At 38.0% G+C, this 20045-nt stretch overlaps 1 protein-coding gene across 1 annotated transcript in view; it reads right to left on the reverse strand.

Annotated features, from left to right (window-relative positions):
• ZNF385D (zinc finger protein 385D) overlaps positions 1–20045 on the reverse strand; it is a 280820-nt gene that overhangs the window by 197322 nt on the left and 63453 nt on the right. Inside the window, exon 2 of the mRNA XM_034662065.1 lies at positions 7854–7996. Coding sequence (XP_034517956.1) covers positions 7854–7996 — 143 coding nt within the window. The remainder of the gene's footprint in view (positions 1–7853; positions 7997–20045) is intronic.

The following is a 20045-nucleotide window of genomic DNA, read 5'->3' on the forward strand; positions in this document are numbered from 1 at the left end:
TGTTTATTAGCCTTTTACTTTCAAGCTGAGATATTCTATATTTAAGCCATTTTGTGTTTTGGAGTCTTTATAAGTAGGCTTGACTTTTACAGCTTTTGGCTTCACAGGAAGCTATGGGGTGCAGCAAACAAGCTTATGTATTTGTTTCAGTGTGAAAACATATAATGAAAGACTTCACAAGGAGATGTTTCTTAAGAGGCTTTTGCTATACAAATATGACACACTTAATGCACAGAGCTAGCTAGCAATCTGCTACCTCTGTCTTCAAAGGACAAGGAACTTAGCAATCAATATTATATTTACTATGGCATTTTTCACCTGAAAAATTTCCACACCCTCTACCCGTCGTGACTAAGAAAGATAGTCTTTTTTTTTTTTTCTACCCATAATTTCCAGCTGGCTGCCTACGTATTTTAGTGACAGCAGCAATTGTAAACATTTAGTAAGAGCAGTTACTAACATACAAACTGGATTTAATTTATATCTCTTTAAAAAACAAGTGCAAGTGTGCTGAACTATTGTTTCTCTAACTCCTACACTGGCTGAGGGAGGGAGGCGTCTCCGTAGCTGGAGCAGTTAACAAAATACAGAACACAGAGGAAAGCAAGAGTAAAGAATAGGTTTTGAAAGGAAAGGAGAACCAGTATGCCATAAACATGGTAGTATTTCCATTTTAAAGATGGAGGAAATGAAGGTCTGGAAGGGTATATGTCTGAATACAGCAAGAACTCGAATCTGATATTTCCTATTTAGGGTTCTGTATTCTTGTCCTTCACCTGTTATGATATTATAAATGCATATTTAAGCTACGGCTGTAGAATATATGGTACACACACATAATGTTGTCCTTTTAGAGTCATAAAGTACCTCACCAATATTTTATGGTAAAAGTCCTTCTGAATTCACATGAAATAGTTGATGAATATTATAAAATACTGATTTTAGAGGACATTCAATAAATAACCACTGTGATTTTAACATCACTGTTCTTTTATATAATGAGAGTAAATAAACCCATGAGCCAACAAAAAATTACTGATGTAAATTAAGGGGATGGTTTGATGTTATGCTTGCTTATGTTTCCTAATAATTGCTTAAATTAATAACTTTGGTTAGATGGAAATAATCTAATATATGAAAACAGTGACTACTTAGATTTTTTTAATTATTGAGACATCTCTGTCAATTATGTTTCTTATTACACAACTATAATGGTTATTTCTCTTCTATCATCTATCATGCATTTTCCCTATCATCTGTCTATCTGTCTGTCTGTTTATCCATCCACGCATCCATCTCTCCTCCACTCACTCATTCTAGAATATGTGTTGATTCTTTGCAATGTTCCAGGCTCTGTGCTATGGTTACTTTACCAAACAAGATAAATATGGAACTGATCTCAGTTCCCAAATTAAGCCTTAACCTTTCCCATATAGCTTTCCTTGGCCACCTCCAAGTGACCTCACCTTCCCTTGAACTCAGGGAGCATTTACTTTCAAAGGACTTTATTTAAGCATTTAATTACAGAGTCCTTTATAGAATGATTTAACTTCTCCACCCCATTTTTTCAACAAATGAAGCAAATCATATGGATAGGGTTCCTGCTTGCCTGAAGCTTACTGTCTAATGCAGTGTTTTAACATCTAGCTGTTTACCAGTAGCTGATAGAGGAGTGTTTTAAGAAGTGACTAATCAACTTATTTCAATACCATAGATACAAGGACAATTCCTCCTCTTTCAACTCCCCCTCACCCCTCTGCTTCCCCTTCCTTCTTTCTCCTCCTCCTCTCCTCTTTCTTCTTTTTCCTCTTCCTCCTTCTTCTTTTTGTATTTCTATGGTCTGCTATAGTATCAGACATATAGTCAGTGCTTAGTAAATGTCCAATAAGCAAATCAATGCATCTCCTTCCTCACACTCTCCATTATATTTATTTGGGTTATCTTTATAAAAGATGCCTTTGATACAGAGCTATTTTTTTCAAGAGGCCCATGTCTCAATATATAGAATTATTCAGTGGGACTCAAAAGTTTGTAGAATGAATAAATTATTGAATGAATAAGTGAATAAAAAACTCAGTCTTGTGCTTTTCTCACCAACAATTTTGGGACCGTGACACACATAAAAGCTTTAAAGTTCCAAAGAAAATTTTTGCTTTTAGCCAGTCGAGAGGCAGGTAATAGTGTCAGATACCTGGCACATAATAAGCATTTAATAAATGGCAGCTGTAGACAACGTCCTACACAATGTCACCCTACAAGCAAGGCTCACAGTATTTCTGAGATGAAACCCAACCACAGAAGGACCATGCTGGATGTACAGCTGTAGCTTCCAATACTTCAAACTTCCCCAACACCCCACTATGCAAACTACAGAAAGTAAGTTCCACCATGACAGAAATTTAGCCTGTTAGATTTACTGCTGATTCTGAAGGGCCTGGCACATGGTCAGTCCTCAATAAACTTTTGTTGAATGAATGAAGAAATATGCTCCAGGAGTGTAAGAATTGTCCAGTGTATTTAATCATTCAACTGGCTTCCCCTCCCAATACCCACAGATATCCAAAATCTGAGGTCCCAAACCTGAACAACTAAATCAGAATCTGCATTTTAACATGATTCCCCCAGTGATTCACATGCACCGTAAAGTATGAGAAGTGCTGCTATAAATCACATAAATTTCACCTTCTTGTCCCCCTCCCTGCAACTGATAACTCTTCTGAACTCAAACTAACACCACACTCAAGTGTCTAGGGTAGCTGTTGTTTTTGAGAAATAGGAGGACTTGGAGTAGAGTTGGATGCTAAGATCTGATCTTTCTCAGTATCTCTTTCCCCCACTCATCCTCCCCCCTTGGCTCCCTCTCCCCTAATGAAATCACCTCATACAGAGGAGTAACACAGAGTCAGTATTTCCACACTGATTTACTTTTTTTGAATGTTAAAGAATAGGGGGCACTGAATGCCTCAGTCAGAAGGGCATGTAACTCTTGATCTCGGGGTCATGAGTTCGAGCCCCATGTTAGGTGTAGGGATTACTGAAAATAAATAAATGTAAAAAAAAAAAAAGAAGAAGAATATTGGCCCAGGCTGACTGAAAGCAAATAGTTACTCTCCTTTATTTGCCCATCTTTCTGCCTTTGGGCCCTCTATGTGACCTTATTCTTTTTTGTGCATCTCCTGGAAGAAGGAAGACCTCAATATTTACTGGGAAGCTGGCATATGCAGGTGCATTAGGTCAATTTACTCATTTAACCTTCATGCCAACAGGAACCATAGCCAGGGAAGGGGCGGGGCATAAGATCAGGCTAACAGTCAGTTGCCACGAACACATTCCCCCACAGTTGTACATTTTCAACAAAATTTTAAACGTTTATTATTGTCATAACTATGATGCGGATATGAAGAAAATATGTTAGAGAAGTGAAAAACAAAGGGGAAACTCTGAGACCCGAGAAGAAAATTGTCAAGGAGTACAAGCATTTTTTGATGATCAGCTCCCATTCTAAACAATGTCCTAAGTAACCCAAACCACTTCTCAGGTTCAATTTCCCAACATTTTAAAAGTCAGCTATCCCTCTGATCACAAACCTAAGAGAAATTTAGTCATTCTCATTTTACAAGATTTAGCCTCTTGTCCATGATTGCAAGCATGCTCAGGTTTTCTGATTATGCATAAACCTTTCCATTCTGCCATCATGTCAGGTCTGCTGGCAATTCAGCACTGCCTTCCCTCTTCTATTCTCTCCCTTATATCACAAGGACTGGAAGCCCTAGAGTTACATTCCCACGGGTCTCTGCCAGCAGTATTCAGGCATGGATCCCATAAAGAGAGGCATTTCATGGGATTTGGATAAAAGTAACTGGGATTACTGAGCATCTTGTATTTCTGCAACTTCCCTGATTCCATGAAAGTAAGCACAAAAATTGAGAGCCAACAATAGCCTTCTCTGACCTTTGTGTGCCTGCACAACACCTCCAAAGGCTTTGTAAGCACCTAAATCCTTATAAGTTCTTCCTGTTTGCATGCCTAGAATAGTTTCTATTTTTCTCACCAAATCCCCCACTAAGCCAACCACACAGAGTTCCACTCTTGTCCTCAACCTGCCATTCTACCCTGTACATCTTTCTTCATAAAGCACCCATATTTACAAATATTTTTTTCAGCTTCTTTTATAAATTGAATTACTTCAGGGCAGACTTCACAATATAATTTTTGTTATCACTATTTCTGCCACATAGTGATGCTTAATTAACAGCAATTGATTGAATGGACCAAGCTCATACCACTTTCTAATATTTCCTTCCTAAACATCATCTACCTGCTTCCAGGATTGGTTCCTTTTGAGAAATGCTGATGCAGAATGGGATCAGAATGGTCTTAAGCACTGAAACTCCAATGTCTTAAGAGATTGAGGGGCAGGGTAGGGGGTACGTGAGGAATTCAAGGAAAGCTTGCTCTTGTCTGAAAGCTACTGAAACGACCAGGATACAACATCCTTAAGTCAAGAGAACAGTTTCTGTTGTTAATCTTTAAAAGGTGACTTTGAGTAGACCAAGGGATCCTAATGCTTTTATCGAATGTCCTCTTTTATAAGCATATCCAAGCCGAATCGCCACCTGTTTTCCTTTTCCTTTTAACTATGAATATTTTTACAGATGTTTCATTATTCTACTTGACTAACATCCAAACCCAGTGGCTTATGCTCTTGTGGAAGGATAATAATCAGGGATGTCCATTTATGTTTTCATGATTTTACTTCTTATTTTTCTTTCCTTCACCATTCTGCCCCACCCTACACCCAACAGACCAATGACAACATACACATATCATCAATGGAGGAGTATAACAGGCAGTCAGTCTGTGATTGTCATGAACTTGCATCAAAAAGGTCAGATGCGGGAAGGTTGTTTGGTGGCAGATGGTTCAACATTTTCTTGGCAAAGAGATAATAGCAGTTTGGCACATCTACGCAGAAGGGACCACCAACAGCCTTGCAAAGTTTGTGTGTCTAAAGTTGGGAGCTGGGGGCTTAAAGATCCATGCTAACCAGGTGCTGACCATCGATGAATGTCTTTGTAGATAAACAACTTGGTGAACAGATGAGTTTCCCACCAAGAGCTGGATGGATAGCCTGTTAGATTCCACAACCTCAGCACAACCTGAAACAGAATTAAATTGCATTTCCCTTCACCATAAAATGGACTTTTGAATCAAGAATAAAATTAATTTATAGCAATAAAAAATTATGCTTCATATACCCTGAATTCATGGATTGAGATTCACACATGCTACAAAATCAAGAAGTCAGGCTATTATTTAGAGAAATGCTCTATACTCTAACTCTGAGTCCAAAGCCACCTGATTATGGGCTTTGCCACCATTCTCGCGCAGTGTGAAACAAGGAGTGGCTTAATCCTGGATTGCTGCAGCCTGACTAGCACTGAAAGGAAATCATATGCGTAGCAACAGAGGGTCCCCTTATTTAAATGGAACAAATACAAACGTAAGTCAAAATTCATCATAGAGGAAAAAGAAGCAAGTCAAACTTTTGCTATCAGTCAATGAACTGCCACATTCAAAAAAAAGAAGAGTTTACAGGTTATGCATGGCTTTCACTCAAATAGTGCTCGCTGTGTGTTGAGTGCTGTTTTGTACTATCTGACACACACAAGCATTGCCACATGCCTAGGAAGTAGGTTAACTATGAGGTCCATTTTATAGATGAAGATATTGAGATACATGGGAGTTATGTCACTCACCCAAGGTCATATTGATGATAAGCAGCAACTTGGAGATTTGAACATAGTCAGTCTACTTACAGGGTCCAGCTTGACCATCACACAATGCTGTCTTTGCCCACAAAAGCTCAAATATTTGAAAGAAATAAACCCCAAAGGAAGCAATATTAGGTCCACTCCCTTTATTTTAAAGAGGGGTAAATAGTAGCAAAGAGGATAAAGAGACTTGCTGAGTGTCAAATAGCTCAGCAAATCACTCATCTTTGTTTTTTATGACAAACGATACTCATCAAATAAATCATTTTGCTTTTAATGCTTCTCAAATGGCAAATTGAAAGTTTAAAACTCAGCTTTTGGAGCCTTCCAGGAATTTCACTTCCGCTGCTCTAAAGCCGACATTAGCCTAACTGACAGGATGCCAAGTGGTCTTACAGGCCAGGTGACGCACCTTGATGACCACCTCTGGGTGTCTGGGAAGCAAGACTGTGCCAGGAAGCCACTTAACAGAACAGCAGACACAGGGAACCCATGGGACTTTAGGGTGGTCATTTAAAAATCCGAGAATTTGATGCTGAGCAATTTTTTTCTCTACTCTTATTGAGACGCCTAGGATTAGAAATCTTTACTTTGGAAACGTGATCTTGATACTCCTCCATTACACTCCATCAATTTCAGAATAAGATTCCCGTAGAAAACCCCTCACCCCTAAAAGAGCAAAGTGATCATTCTGATTCTCCCTTGCCCTTTAGCGAGGACTAGCATATCACTGTACCATCTCACCGGCACGCGCAGAGTCCCCGTGACCAAGTATTTTTAAAGAAAATAAGACCCACTTCTGTCTCCTGAAAGAGAATGATCTAATTGTGGGAAGATTTTTTAAAATCCATCATGGGAGCAAGATGTTGCAATAAGAAATCTGTATTATTTAGATCACTGGGCATTCAGTGACCTCTTTGCTTTGGCTGTGTTGACACATCCTGTCATTGATAAGCTCAGACCTCCATTATGACAAACTGCTGAAATCTGAATCAGATGATATTAGGAAAAAAATAGTCACGGGTTTCTAACCTTTTCAACCCTTATTTCTATTTTCATCATAAGAATACTCTCACGGCTTGAACAAAAAGAGATGATGATGAATATGAGGAATCTGTCAACTTCCAAAGACATGGTAGGAGTAAAAATAGAAGCAAGTAAGTAATTGAACTTGTGTGGAGAAGGCCATTAACAGAGCCTCCAAAACAAAGTAATTTAAGAAATACTTAACCTGAGCAACTGTGACAGGGTAGGAAGGGAAAACAAAACAAAACAAGTAAAACAAACAAAGGAAACCCTCCTTCCACCAGAATGCTGAGTTACTTTAAGTTAAGGAGGAAAAGTGCTCTGCAAATGGGATGCATCACTATTGTGATTACTGAGGTCCTCTTTATTAAACTAGAAAACAAGCAACAGATTTGAAAATTAAAGTGTACAACCCAGATAGAAAAAACACGTTTACGTTTTTAGACATCTACTTGAATTCTAATGTTCTCTTTAACAAATGCATTAAGTTTTAATGCAGATATATTTCAACAAAATATCATTAGTATCACCCAGAAAGACACTAAACGGGAGACATGAACTCAAGACCAACCCAGCTGGATTAAATCTCTTTTCATTTTCCCTTGAAGGAGCCTGGCTCCAGGGACTTTACATAACCAGACCACCAGCTACCTTGTGGCTTTCAGACAATCCATGGAATAAGTGATAACAGCAAAACAGAGGTAGTGACCAACTCACCCCTGGTACATCAGGACTATTCTTATTTCTATTGGGTCAACTTCTCTTTCTATTCTGCACCAAGGTTACAACCTTGTGGCCAAATGAATTTATTGTTCATAACAAGTCCCAAAGGCTCAGTTATAAAAAAGGAACCCTATGACCTCAAATACTGTATTGAAAGGACCCTGCAGCAAACTCTCCTCTGAGAACTAACAAAACATTTTATGTGAGCATTAATTTGAAAAACTAAAATAATCCTTTCTTTCAAAAAAAGAAAAGCAACAATAGCAACAACAACAAAGTACTCCTGGCACTTACCACTCTGCCATATGCAAATGTGACCTGGGGACTTACCGCATTAAAATTGGGGAAGAGGTTGACTGCTGCTGCAGTGTCCAGAGGAAAGGGAAGAAAGGGTTTGATATCCAGCGAAGGTTGCAGAGGAGGGGCTGGTGGACGGACCAGGGCTGGGAGAGCAGGGCTCTGGCATGTACCACCTACAGAGAGGAGAGCAAAGGGAGCAATCAGCCAGATTATGCATGTTAAAAACAAAAACAAAACAGAAAAAAAAAAAATCAAGGTGTCTTTTGAGCCCAAAAAGCCAGCTTTGTGGGTCACTGGAAAAAACAAGACAGGGAGTGTAGCGGCCTCAGCTAGGAAGTAGCCAATGAGCAGATCTGCCATTAGGCAGAGGGAGCTAGTTAAGCTGCTCCCTTTCCCTTCTCAGATAATAACTGTACAGTTGTGCAAGTTACAGTTACCATTTCAAACATTCCATACTCCACAATCTATCCTTCCTTTCTGCCCTAAAGCTCTAGATTGGATCAGCAACAAATCTTTCACTAAGATCTCTTGATTCAAAAGGAAAACCCCTCCGCTGAACTCCCATCGCTCTTTGAAAACGAACTTCTACTCGGAACATGCATCGAGTCTAAGCGATTACTTTACAGAACTGCTCTTTTCCACCACATCCGAAACTCTGGCAGCAAGATGACATGAACCTGGCATGGAAAAGAAACTTAACCACAAAGACAGGCAGCCATACCTTACTGCCCTAGCAACTGGAGGATTAAAACAAGTGAACCCAGCTACAAATCAAACAATCTCTGAACTGTTCAGCACCCCGGCAGCTTTGAGCATTCAATGACTACCTACCTTCTTCCCAGTCATAAGTAGGTGGAATTTAGAAGGCCACCAATGAGCAAGCAGTGGGGATATTATGCCAACAAAGACACCCTTTGCACACTAGTAGGCAACCAGCTGTTTGCAACGGAGCACCCCCACTCCTCTCCCCACTCCCCATTATAGGACCCCACGCACTCAGAAGCTGGAAGGAAAGAAGCCCATCTCAGTGTTCAGTCTCCCATATTTTGGTAACATTCCAAAGCATCAATTTGCTGTTAATTAAAGGCTGTTTGAATCCTAGGAAACCGTTAAAATATGCCAGCATTCTTCTAATCTGAGAGGCAAGCAACAGACTGTAAAAACCTGCTGGTGAAAATCCAAGAAGCATTAGGAAAACAAAATACAGTGGGATTTTTTCCTTTCTCATGGAAAAGAACTCTAAGAGACAGAAGAGAGAAGAGAGGCTCATGTCTGTGCCACTCACTTGCCTGCCATTTTGTTTTCAAAACAAAGTAGAGTGAGACCCATAGGGATAATCTTTAAAAATCTCACAGTCAACTCTCTGGTTAACTGGACACAACCATCATCCTGCCCTCAATCAGTTATCTGAACACAAAGTGAACTTTCTAAAAATGATTTCCCGATGGCAAATCTAACCCTACTAGACCAGTAGGTCTGCTAATAAGGTGGGTGACTTAATGCTTACAAGGGAAGCCACCAGCACGAGATGTAATCAACCCTACAAAAAACACATTAACTCTCCTGTTTCCAGATATAAAATCAGCTGGACCCAAATTAGCAAAACCAGTACTTTCCCCACTCTTTTCACTTCCCTTTTAAAATATTCCTTAACAACAACAAGGCCAACAGCAGCAAGTTTGAATCAGCAAACCAATTAAAATAAAAAGTAGTACAAGTCAGAAAATAGAGGGCAGATGTTAAAACAAACATAGATAAAAGCAAAAAAATAACAAGTCTACATTCACCAGAGCACACCATAAATGTATTTTATTGTCCACCTGTTAGTATATTGAGTGTGGGTGTCTAAACTTTCTTAGAGAGAGCATCCATAAAACTTTGGTAATAGATCTGTCTTGAGTTTAGTATTACTAAAAATTTCTTTTGATAAAAAGTTAAAGAACCAAAATAAATTTTGGTCAGTATGTTTTTAGAAAACTCTAAGTAAAATATGTCTGGATGGAAATCAATGATACGGTTTAACATGAGCACAAATAATAGGGAGTTTTAATAAATAATTTTGTATTACTTTTATCTGTGTCACACACGACACTTTGCAGAAGTTGTTCATATATATCCATTACCTTGTATGAGCCTAAAATATCAGATATTAGGTAAGGGCTGACAATGTTATGGAGAAAAAATAAGTTGGAAAACTTTGGTTGTTAATATAGTTTCCACTGAAATGTTCCATTCTTGTAATTAAAAGAATGCAATTCAGCAGGAACATATTCTGCAATTATCTCATTTATAAGTCCCCCTCTGGTTCCAAATGACCAAAAAGGCTGAAGAGATAGCTCAAGCTTATTTATTTATTTTATCCAGCACAATGAGAGGCACAAAGTTGATTGATAAATTCCCACCTCTCTTCCTCCAAGATATGTATTTCATTTACACTTATACATGCAGCTCCAGACCTTCTCTCAATCATTGCCACTGGGTTTTCCTTAGTAAGGGATACAAAATATCAAGGAGGAGTCATAAAATTTGGGGAACCTAGGCAAACTATTTGAGCCCATCTCTTCTCACCTATTTGAAGAGATGAATCAAAAAGGTGGTTGGAAAGCAGAGCACATGTGACCACATAATATTTGCTACTGGCTATGCAAATACAGGTGTAATGGATGCTGAGGTGTGCTTCCACAGCCCCCTTCCCCAGCTCCTGGAAGAGCTGGTAACCCATGACTCACACCTGGGATTCTACACACACATTGCCTTGGGTCAGAGGGTGCTGCCTCACCCAAGTTCAAACTCTTCCAGAGAGCAATGAGTGATGAATACAGGGCTGTCATGGCTTCTCCTTTTTGCCTCAAGGAAGGACGACTGTTTCTGCTCTAGACCTCCTCATAAGACCTAGGATAGACTGAGGCCTCTGCTGTGATCGCATCACAGTTCAACCTTTCCCTCTGCCCAATTCTGTATGCCTCATTCCTCAGAGAAGATGGTCTCTGATAACTGAGTTCACTTGCAGTACTTGGACAGCAGGGTATAACTATTCATGAGTCTACGTGAAATGTTGAATTGCTTTATTCTAAAACAGATACTTGCCGCAAAATCCATACCGCTGATATTAAGGTATAAAATTGAAGCTCCCTCTTAAAAATTACCTGTGACTACCATTTTTACTTTTAAAATTTGGATACATCCTGAAATATTTCCTTGCACCAATCTGTACATGCTCAGCAAGCACATTATTTGCAAATAGCACAAAATCAAAATCAGCAAATAAAACATATTTCATTTGTAAAGCAGATGGAAATATTCTTTGTGAGAAAACAGCTACTTCATTTCCTCATTTTTTAAATAGAAACTACTACATTTAGGGGCACCTGGGTGGCACAGCGGTTAAGCGTCTGCCTTCGGCTCAGGGCGTGATCCCGGCATTATGGGATCGAGCCCCACATCAGGCTCCTCCGCTAGGAGCCTGCTTCTTCCTCTCCCACTCCCCCTGCTTGTGTTCTCTCTCTCNAAAATATTCTTTGTGAGAAAACAGCTACTTCATTTCCTCATTTTTTAAATAGAAACTACTACATTTAGGATACAAATATACGTTTATTATTTTCTTTATTGTAAAATGAACTTAACAATAATNTAAAATCTTTAAAAAAAAAAAGGAAAAAAATAGAAACTACTACATTTAGGATACAAATATACGTTTATTATTTTCTTTATTGTAAAATGAACTTAACAATAATAAGCACAAAATACATAATGAATTTACAGGCATTTCTATCCGTTAAAGAATAGCTTTGTTGTTATTGTTTACCAACAGTGTCACTTCGTTCACTGGAATGCCACACTTCTGGAAGTATTGGTATTCTTAATTTGAAGAAAGCATTTTGAAGCCTCCATGAGTGGAGACTGAAAAAAATTGTAAATTCATACCTTTTATGTTTGAAACCCTGCCTACATGTCTAGTACCACCTCTTTCATAGCCTATGTGATTTTAACAGACACAGGTTTAACAAATCAAATTATTCTGGTTTCAGAGCAGTTAATATCTCTCTCTATACCTAATTCTAATATACCATGAAAGTCAGCAAATAAAACATTCATTGAGGATAGAATGTTAGATACTAAAGTATTGAATAATTTAAGCAAATACAGTAAATAGGATAATCATTAAAGCTCACACAATTTCTCTGTCCCTTTTTTATTGTTTATTTCTGCTAGTTCATATTTTGAATTTAGAATTGAACTATAGAGCAAACATTAAATATTACTTTGGTCTAGTCACAAGACAGCTGTGTATTCACAAAAGTACAAACATGAATTTGGAAAACTATAGGAGTAACCTCTTTGTTTAATAGAGTATTTGTTAATAAAGATTATGTGACAGAATAAGATACATTCACTTCAAAAGTTTGCATTTTTGAAAATTAAATTAAAATATAAATTTGGACATGTTCTTTTTAATAATTCATACAGAAAAAAAGGAATCCTAAGCCAGTGGTTGCCACTTGAAGTCTATCTTATTAGAGATATTGTATATACACACAGGGCCCAGCCCCATGCATGGCCAGTTGGTGCTCACTAAGTGAGGCAGGTAGTTTTTAATGAACCTAATAAATTGCAAAGGAGCTGTTCAAATTCCTCCAGACACAAATGGGGGCTCTCTGAAAGCAGTCAATCAAGACAATTTTAAAAGCATGTTCATATTGTTCACTTTGTTTATTTTGACCCCTGCAGAAAGAGTTTTCACAAAGAGGATACTTTGTAAATCAATATTTTGAAATATTCCTTCAGAGTGAGACAATGTTCTTTCCGAAATATAACACTTTTACCCTTGAACTTCTGCACTTGATCCGTTCAGGCATTCAGGGTTTATCAAACACTCACAGATGTCCTGTCTGACAGCCTGACAGCTTAACCTACTACTTAATCTTTCATCTCTCCAAATGACAAAACTGAAATTCAAAATAATCAAGGGTTGCAGCTGTTAAATATTCAAAACCGTGTGTGCTAGAATCATATCTATGTGTATATATATACATATATATATATATACACACCAAATGGATCATAATTATATATACATGTATAAAAACATATGTAAATACATATAACATATATAATTATTATAATACATTATATATATTAAAAATCTTTTTAAGTCTGCATTTATAAAAAGAAATTGAAATCCTCAATTTCCTGATCAGATAAATAACTTCTATGGTACCTTTTTCCTTAACCCTCAGTTTTATATATATACACACACACATACACACACACACACACAAACACATATATAAATTTAACAATATAATTTATTAAATATACACATTAATTTATATATTAAATATATAAATAATTATATATATACTTATCTACAAGTATAATATATATGCTTCAGTAGTGAGCTATGATTAAACTAGTAAATCACTCAGAATATTCATACTTAACAGGAAAACATCAAGAGCATATCAAGTACTAAGTAATTACTTATGAAGCAACTACTTGATACACATCAAACACTGCTCATCCATTTCCAACTATTTCAGTTAGAATTTGCCATGTGCATTGCGGGAAGGAAAGGTGCACTAGGAATTCTGGGGTCTATGTGATAGTAGACATAAAAAATTTAGATCTCATACCACTAACATGAAGTAGAAAACAAATGAGCATTGGGGGCATAAAGGTAAAACTTAATTTGACACAAAACACTGGCCATAGAGTGCTGTAGTTAGGAAATCAGCCAGCCAGGGTGGGTGGGAGTGAGTAGAGAATACAGCTAAATTTCATAAATCTACTCAGTAATTGCATGGACCGGGTTGGCTATCTCTTAATTCTTTTAAAATGCACAACAAACTGATGGTTACCAGAGGGGAGGTGGGTGGGGGATGGGTGAAATAGGTGAAGGGGATTAGGGAGGGTACTTGTGATGAGCCCTGGGTGCTGCAAGTTAAGTGTCGAATCACTAAATTGTACACCTGCAACTAATATTACACTGTGTGTTAACAAACAGGAATTTAAACAAAAACTTAAAGAATANTTTTCACAAAGAGGATACTTTGTAAATCAATATTTTGAAATATTCCTTCAGAGTGAGACAATGTTCTTTCCGAAATATAACACTTTTACCCTTGAACTTCTGCACTTGATCCGTTCAGGCATTCAGGGTTTATCAAACACTCACAGATGTCCTGTCTGACAGCCTGACAGCTTAACCTACTACTTAATCTTTCATCTCTCCAAATGACAAAACTGAAATTCAAAATAATCAAGGGTTGCAGCTGTTAAATATTCAAAACCGTGTGTGCTAGAATCATATCTATGTGTATATATATACATATATATATATATACCAAATGGATCATAATTATATNAAAGCTCTAGGAAGCAAAATATCTTACCTAAAATCACACAGGTAGGAAACGGCATTTGTTGTGAATCCAAGTGACCTTAAGAATTTTCAAAGCATTGATGCAAATAGCTTTTAAATTAAAACAACCACAAAAATCAACAAAATAACAGCAAAAGGAACACTCTACAAAGTCAGTTTTGCCATATAAGGCAAGCAGCTCCTTCACAGCCAGATGTAATGCATTAAAATGAGAAATCTTGAAATTTTTATTACTGCTCAGAAAAAAAAAAAACCAACCAACAACAATAAACACATTCCTTATAAAGGCTATGATAAAGGAATATTCAGTATTTATCGCAGATATTTGTCTACCATGGGAACATTCTGGCACTGCCCTATATTTGAGAAAGAATACAGAAAGACATGCATATCATATCAAACATGTTTCAAAGCCCTCAAGTTTGCATTCTTTAACATCTACTTGCCAAATCAGAAAAATAAATACATGTTTGTTGTATTCCCTTATGTGACTGTCTCTCAAATGCTCAAGGTTGTTGGTTGGGTACTTCAATGTTGTGATGATTTTTCAACTTTCTGGCTAGAAAACTTACGTCGACCCGACCGTGTTTCCTTAAACCCAGTGATCCAAACTCCCATTCAGTTCTTTTTTTTTTTTTTTTAAGATTTTTATTTATTTATTTGACAGAGAGAGACAGCCAGTGAGAGAGGGAACACAAGCAGGGGGAGTGGGAGAGGAAGAAGCAGGCTCATAGCAGAGGAGCCTGATGTGGGGCTCGATACCAGAACTCTGAGATCACGCCCTGAGCAGAAGGCAGATGCTTAACGACTGCACCACCCAGGCGCCCCTCCCATTCAGTTCTGATCTTTGTTTAAATATTGTTCCCAACTGAATGATAAAACTGGAAACTTATTTTGAAATGAAATCTGAATTTAGTGTGACTTGATCACAATTTTTCTTCTATTACTTTCATTTCCTCCCTGTTTTAGATCGTTGATTTACCTACTAGGTTTTGGAAGACTGACCCAGCACTTTCTCCCTCAGGATGAAGGTCCTCATTGGCCCTCACTTGTCCTTGGCAGGTCAATTCAAATGTCAAAGCAAGGTCTGACACACAGGGCAGCTGGCAGCACTAAGCCACACAGGATGGTGGCTGCTGTCTCACATCCTGTTCTTGACCACAGAGAAGGATCAGGTGAGAACAGAGGTATAAGTCAGGGCAACTGGAGCATCACTCCGGAAACACTGACGCAGAAACATGAGCCCAAGTCAATGGTCAGGACACCATCTTAAACCATGAAAGAAAACACATGTGAGCAAGCCATGCTTTCCCCTACCCAAATTCTGTATTTTTTCACCTTAAGTTATGGTATTTTAGCATTTCAGTAAATCACCTCAAAACTCATTTTGGAAGGAACCTAAGAAGGACTAGCTAACATTATTTTCTCTGTCACTGTCAGTGAACGCCATGACCAAAATTAAAAAAAAAAAAAAATGCTATTATCTAATTGCCAATATCCTGAGTCAAGTTTTCACTAGAAGAAAAGTAGAATCTCTCATTTATTTAGCTAACTGCCGTGACAATTTCTGCTGCCTGAGAAACACTGCAGAAGATTCTATTAGTGCTGCCAGAGTAAGGAGTTTTAGACTTTTAACCCTGTACTTCAGCCCCTCTGTCAAAGGGTACATAACTCAGGAAAAGTGCCTCCACACAAGAAGTCAAAAGATTTTGCCTGAAAAATTCCTCTCAACTCAGTACCAGTGATATAAAATGTAAAAATGTAAATTTTTCCCCAAGAGGAATTGCTCAAGATTTAATTTCACAAAATAAATTATAAGCAGTAATAAAAATGCTTTAATACCAAGCTGTCCAATATGGTAGTCATTAGCCATGCGTGGCTAATTTAAATTAAAAATTAGTAAAATTAAAAATTCAGTTTCCGCTAGCCACATTTAAATGCTCAATAGCCACATGCGGCGAGAGGCTACCACGTTGTATGCAGCAGTTAGAAAACATTGCTGTCATTGCAGAAGGTTCTATTGGACATTACAGCTCCAGTGCAAAGCCAACATTTTTAAGTGATGAGTAATTTACAGATAAGGTGCCTGATACAGTCTATTTCAGAATACACTGTTGATAAGTAAGAAAGTCTTGCTTTCTCCTGGTTTCTTCTCCTTCTGGGATTGAGGAGGAGAGCTTTCCAAGGGCCAAATGTGGCCACTGTCAGTAGGCAGACACTGTTGGAATCATACGAAAAAGGATTACTCATCCACTCCTGGAGAAGACGGTGACCAATAAGAATCTTCATGTGTGAGCAGTGATGATAATACTCATGTTTAATGCTGAAATCAACATTAATGAATAATGAGTGCTTTAGATAAAAATGATACCACATTTTCAAACCAAGGACGTACAAAGGGCCAGTGCGAGGGCAAATGAATGTTTATTAATATCTGATACTCTTTGAGAGTGCTATCACTAAGCTTTTATTTCATGAAACAAAGTGTGTCACAATGCAGTCACTATAATAGCCGAGTGTTGAAATCCAGCTAATGCAGGCAGTTAAACCTGCCTAACTACATCTGTCTCTCCAGGTAATTTTGCTCATAATAACTAGGCTTTAGTCACCTCACTCTATAGAGAGGAAAACAAAACAAACAACAATGCTGAAGTCTTGTTACTTGGCATTGTTTTTCTATGATCTGTGTCTTTCAGCTGGGACTTACCTGCATGAACTTTGCGATGCCAGTAGAGCTGGGCATGCAGTTCCTCCATAGCCTGTAAATATCTTCCTTTGTTGATTTTTTTCCCCTCATGATACAATTGTGCTACAGTCTTTGCTTCATTTTCAAGCCCTTGCCAATCTGTGTAGGTACTAAATGTGATCCAAGGTATTAATGAAACATCCCCTGAGCTTAAATGGTTTCGTATAGTTTTCCCAGTAATAAGGGGAAGCCTAGGTGGCTCACTCAGTTAAGCATCTGCCTTCAGCTCAGGTCATGATCCCAGGGCCCTGGGTGGGATCGAGCCCCCCATTAGGCTCCCTGCTCAGCGGGGAGCCTGCTTCTCCCTCTCCCTCTGCTCCCTGCTTATGCTCTCTCTATCTCAAATAAATAAATAAAATCTTAAAAAAAAATAAAATGAGTTAAATTAAAATTACACACCACCTTCACTTATCTTAAGTAGTATTTTTATTATGTAAATGGTGAAGCTATTAGTGGACAAGAAGAGCAACTCTAAGAGAAGAAGACCAAGCTAAGTTTTTGATCTAACGGGCCTGAGGTGTAAGTGGAAAAGTAGCCATTGGATAAGAGGGCTCACAGCTTAGAGGCCAGTTCTGGGTAGATTTCGCTCTGAGCAAACAAACAATGGAGACTCATCACATAGGAAATCTGGACATGAGAAAGAGTTCCCTGGGAAAGCATAGAAGAGGCCTGGGCCTAAGCCTGAGCCTTGACATCTGTACAGTCCTTAGCCCAGTGAGAAAGACCCAGAAGGACTGGAAAGGGCAAGACGGGAGGGGGAGAATATGCCTGCCCAGAGGCAAACTAACCAGCAACTTCCTGGAAGAAGAGAACAGAAATGGGGACTAAACTCTCAGAGATTTTGGGGGTTTTTTTGTTTTGTTTTTTGGGTTTTTGGTTTTTTTAAAGATTTTATTTATTTATTCATGACAGAGAGAGAGGCAGAGGGAGAGGGAGAAGCAGACTCCCTGCTAAGCAGGGAGCCTGATGCGGGGCTCGATCCTGGGACAGGAGCCTAAGGCAGACAGTTAACCGACTGAGCCACGCCAGTGCCCTTAACTATCAGAGTTTATTGGTGTGTATTACTAAAAAGCAAGGAACATTTTATCATCTATTTTTAGTTCAATTTAGTCCAATAATTAGCTCAATTAAGCTTCCATTGTTGATTTTTTTCTTTAAAAAAAACCCTAAATACATGGTCTAAACATAAAATGCTCTAATCTGTTTATAACATAATTTTATTAGCATTTTTTCTCAACATAAGCTTCTTAACCATGGATTTCATTTTCAGGTGTGAATTTATTCTGTCTTTTAAACAACTCCCCTTTCTTCCATCAGCCTAAAGGCAATTATATTTCAGCTCCTGCACAGGGGGAACCGTGCAGAGAACTCTACGTAGCATATAGCTCCTTTGTCCTTTCATAGCTTTTTGAATTTAAAAAAAAAAAGGAATAATGATGAGGTTAAAGACAATTGCTCAAGGTCACACCATAGTAAGGTGTAGAGCCAAAATCTGACACCAAACATTCTACTTCCAGAGTCTAAGCCATTATAGCTACGTTTTATTCAGATACTGCCATTTTTTTGATGTGTAATAGAGAAAAAGAAATTCTATAAACAAAAAGCTGATTTCAATTAAACTTTGCCAAAGCAAATCAAATGAATGGATACTGAGAGGGAGTCATTTGTAAGGCACTGGAATATTCAAGAAGCAATTTCAGTTTCTTGCTCCACTGGTGCTTATAATCCAGTATATTGCATATTATGCATATATTGAATTGATCAGATACTATAATGCAACAGACTGAATGTTTGTGCCCCAAATTAATATGTTGAAACCCAGCCCCCAATGTGATGGTATTTGGAGGTGGGGCCTTCGGACGGTGTTTAGGTCATGAAGGTGGAGTCCTTAAGAATGGGATTAGTGCCTTTATTGAAGAGGCCCCAGAAAGAATCCCGCCCCTTCCATAGGTGTGGCAGAAGTCTATGAACCAGAAAGTAGGCCTTACCAGACACTAAATATGCCTGTGCTTTGATCTTGGACTTACCAGCCTCCAGAACCGTGAGAAATAAATGTCTGTTAATTATAAGCCACCCAGTCTGTGGTATTCCATTAAAGCAGCCCGAATGAATACGCAGATGCTTTCATCCAAAATACCATTTTTTCTGTTTGAATTCACCTGTTATTGGTTTAGTTTTCCCTTTCACTTCATCTACACAGTCCAGAAGAGCAAAGTAGAAGTTAATCTTACATCCATCATAATTAATTCTATTGAACATAAGACTAATATCTGCTTGAGCATTCACCTGATTGTGAATGCTTTCATTCAATGTTTCACTGTGATTTTCTTCCCCACATTTCAATTGAATTTTATTTCATAACGGTCACGACACAGAATTCCTAGGAAATGCAAGTGGAGTTAGCACTAGGTGATGTTGAGAAATAACCATGGAAGAGACTGTGTCACTATCACCATCACCGAATAAAAGTAAGATATATTAAAGAGAGTGACAATCACATTTTTGCTGTCTTAAGGAGCCTACACTTGGTACATCCCATTTGTAGCATCTACTAGCTTCTAAGGTGTAGGAACTGTGAGTTCTGGTTTCCATTGTTTTGGTGAACATTCTTACAAGTCCTATAATAGCAAAAAGAAATTCTGATTTCAGTTTCCTCAAGAACATTCCCTGTGGAGCTGACATGTGCTCTGTTTAGTCTCGGCCTCAATGTGATTGTTTCTTCTGGCAGGTTTTGCTTTAAACAAACCTAACTTTATATTTTCTTTTAATTCTGAAACTTTTGGTCCTTGGAAAAGATGTAAAATCAGTTACTAATGGGACTGTAGTAATTATGGTGTCCTGAAAATGACTGGCTTTAAAACGGAAGAGAAAATGTGTATAAGTGATTGCAAGTGAGAAGATACACATAGCCATATTTTATTTTTATAAGAAGTCCTGTCATTTTGAGCATTTACTATATTCTAAGTTCTATGCTAGATGGCATTACATATACATTATTTATGTAAACAATGAAGATATCCTTGTTCTCATTATACAGATGAAAAAACAGAGGCTTAGTGAGATCCATTTACTGAAGATAAACCACCTTGTTCAG

This window comes from Ailuropoda melanoleuca, chromosome 6, assembly GCF_002007445.2.
Source record: "Ailuropoda melanoleuca isolate Jingjing chromosome 6, ASM200744v2, whole genome shotgun sequence".
NCBI classification, from domain to species: domain Eukaryota; kingdom Metazoa; phylum Chordata; class Mammalia; order Carnivora; family Ursidae; genus Ailuropoda; species Ailuropoda melanoleuca.